This window comes from Sphaeroforma arctica (genome assembly GCF_001186125.1).
Source record: "Sphaeroforma arctica JP610 unplaced genomic scaffold supercont1.349, whole genome shotgun sequence".
Taxonomy (NCBI): Eukaryota; class Ichthyosporea; order Ichthyophonida; genus Sphaeroforma; species Sphaeroforma arctica.
Genome location: NW_014040209.1, coordinates 79,353 through 81,445, shown reverse-complemented (window position 1 = coordinate 81,445; position 2,093 = coordinate 79,353). Strand labels below are relative to the sequence as shown.

General features: G+C 45.1%; 1 protein-coding gene across 1 annotated transcript; it reads left to right on the top strand.

The window, feature by feature from the left end:
* Positions 1-562: 562 nt before the first annotated feature.
* Positions 563-1,826, top strand: SARC_05465 (hypothetical protein; the record flags this gene model as incomplete). The annotated part of the gene is made up of 3 exons (XM_014300685.1): positions 563-750; positions 1,017-1,131; positions 1,611-1,826. 3 exons carry the CDS (start codon positions 563-565, stop codon positions 1,824-1,826), a joined length of 519 nt encoding a protein of 172 aa, XP_014156160.1.
* Between the last annotated feature and the right edge of the window lie 267 nt (positions 1,827-2,093).

Genomic DNA, 2,093 nt, shown 5'->3' with positions numbered 1-2,093 from the left:
TATACGTATACACGTCTATAGGTATAGGAAGTGGTATTATTGAATCTACCTTTAGAGTGGCTATTAGGCGATTGATACGTGAATTTCGAAATCTGCACTGTCCGCGAATCATGTGCTGGATAGTTGGACTTTTGTTACTGTCTTAGTGTATCGATTGTGAACATACGAGAGCAATGTATACATTTATTTCCGACTACGTGAATAATATGAATTGTCTGGTGTTGTGATATTCTTAATTGTTGGAGCGTCATCTAGTCTCATAAAACTGTCCAAATCGCAACGCGAATAAAACAAACCTAAACACTGCAACGATCAGAAATATTTTTCACTGGGCTCGTGCATAGTGTTTACTAACTTGCGCGAGGGTCACGTTACACCTGAACGTGTATCATACAGCCATCGGATAAGACCCATGCACAAGGCTATCTAGCCTAGCGTGCTTCACAGCCACAGGCGTCAGCACACTGACAAGCACGGTCAATTCCGCCATCAGATCGACTGTGTATATATGCTGGCCACGTTGAATCATGTGCATTCCCTTTATCTCCCGCTCATACACATCATGTTTTTTGCAGTGCAGGATGTGGTCTTCTACGCATACAACAACGAGCACGTCTCGGGTGACCTCTCCGAACACTTCTGTGACGATGTGCGCGGGAATAATCTAGACAATCCTATCATAGGCACCTACACCAAGCGTGCCTCCCAGTGGACCATGTGTAATAAGGGCCACCGCTGGTGGATGGACAAGTATGTCTGCTCTGTGCGCATGGGGGTGTACTGGCAGTGTTTCCTGATGTCCCTCCGATACGCTTGTAATCTCTAGTGCTCATCTCTAGTACGTGTTATCTACCCTCTGACGGATATTGCGTCGTATCTGCAATTTCAGTGTGCATGGGACTGAATGTTAGACACTCCGCATTGTCGTAGTGTAAGCTTTTGATACACTACTATTCTATTCGACTTTACCAATGCCATACTGACAATCATCTCTACCTGATTTATTCGACATTCAGTTGGGCCTATCCCATGCTGAAGAAAAATCTTGCCGCCTACATGGAAGATAAGTACACCTTCAGGATAGGTGCGCTGGAAAACTTTGGCAACACACCGACACGCATTGAGGCCAGGGTATGTACAGTTGTAAAATATCATGGTGGTGAGCAACATGCATGCATCCTGATGTTCTAGCATCAGCAAGGTCGAAGGGACTGCTTGTATGCCAACTCCCGGCTGATATATAAACAGAGTCGCGAGGTCGTAAACATGTCTTTGATGTATGCGCATTTTTTTGTCTCACGACGACGGAACGAAAGGTCAAAAGGTTGATACTCTGTACGTTTCATACATGTTTCACTGAAGAGACGACAATAGTCCTAAGGAGGACTTCGTTCTGTCGCGTTCAATATTTAGATAATGACTGACTGTCAGATTACACTAGCATGAGTGCCTGAAAGGCTGCAAACGCCTGTGTCGGTATACCTCGACTGTGTCACGGTATCCTATCACCCACACTGAAAGGACGCATACAATCTGCCTCAAGCTTATAATCTCATGTACACAGTACTTGTACCTACTTAACTCTTGCATTCCACCTATCCTATCTACAGTACAAATGTCCGAATCGTTTACAAACGCTGTTGCCGTTGCACCTCGACTTCGACTCTGCCTTGTACCACCCACGTGGCCGTCATGTGTGTGCGTGTCGCTTTGGCGACGTGTACGCTCTATGTGCACAGGACACGGGGAAGCTGTTAAAGAGCTACTACGGTGACGAGTTCATGACGCCCAGTCGGGTGATGTCAGAAAGCTGGGAGTTCGGATAGAACTGGGAAGGTGTACATAAAAAAAGTCCTATACGTGCATGTATACGTTGAGGAATACATAATCATAAAATAGTTCTCTCAAAGACCCTTGGCCTACGATCAATACACAAGCAGCTGGAGATACAGATCATTCGAGCGTTTGATTTCCATTTTATGGCCTACAGCTCCCCGATTCAAGGCACATATAGACACGACTTAAAAATTTGTTGTTCCCATATATAGCGACCACATCCTACACTTAGCTGATTCATGATATGCTGCAACTTA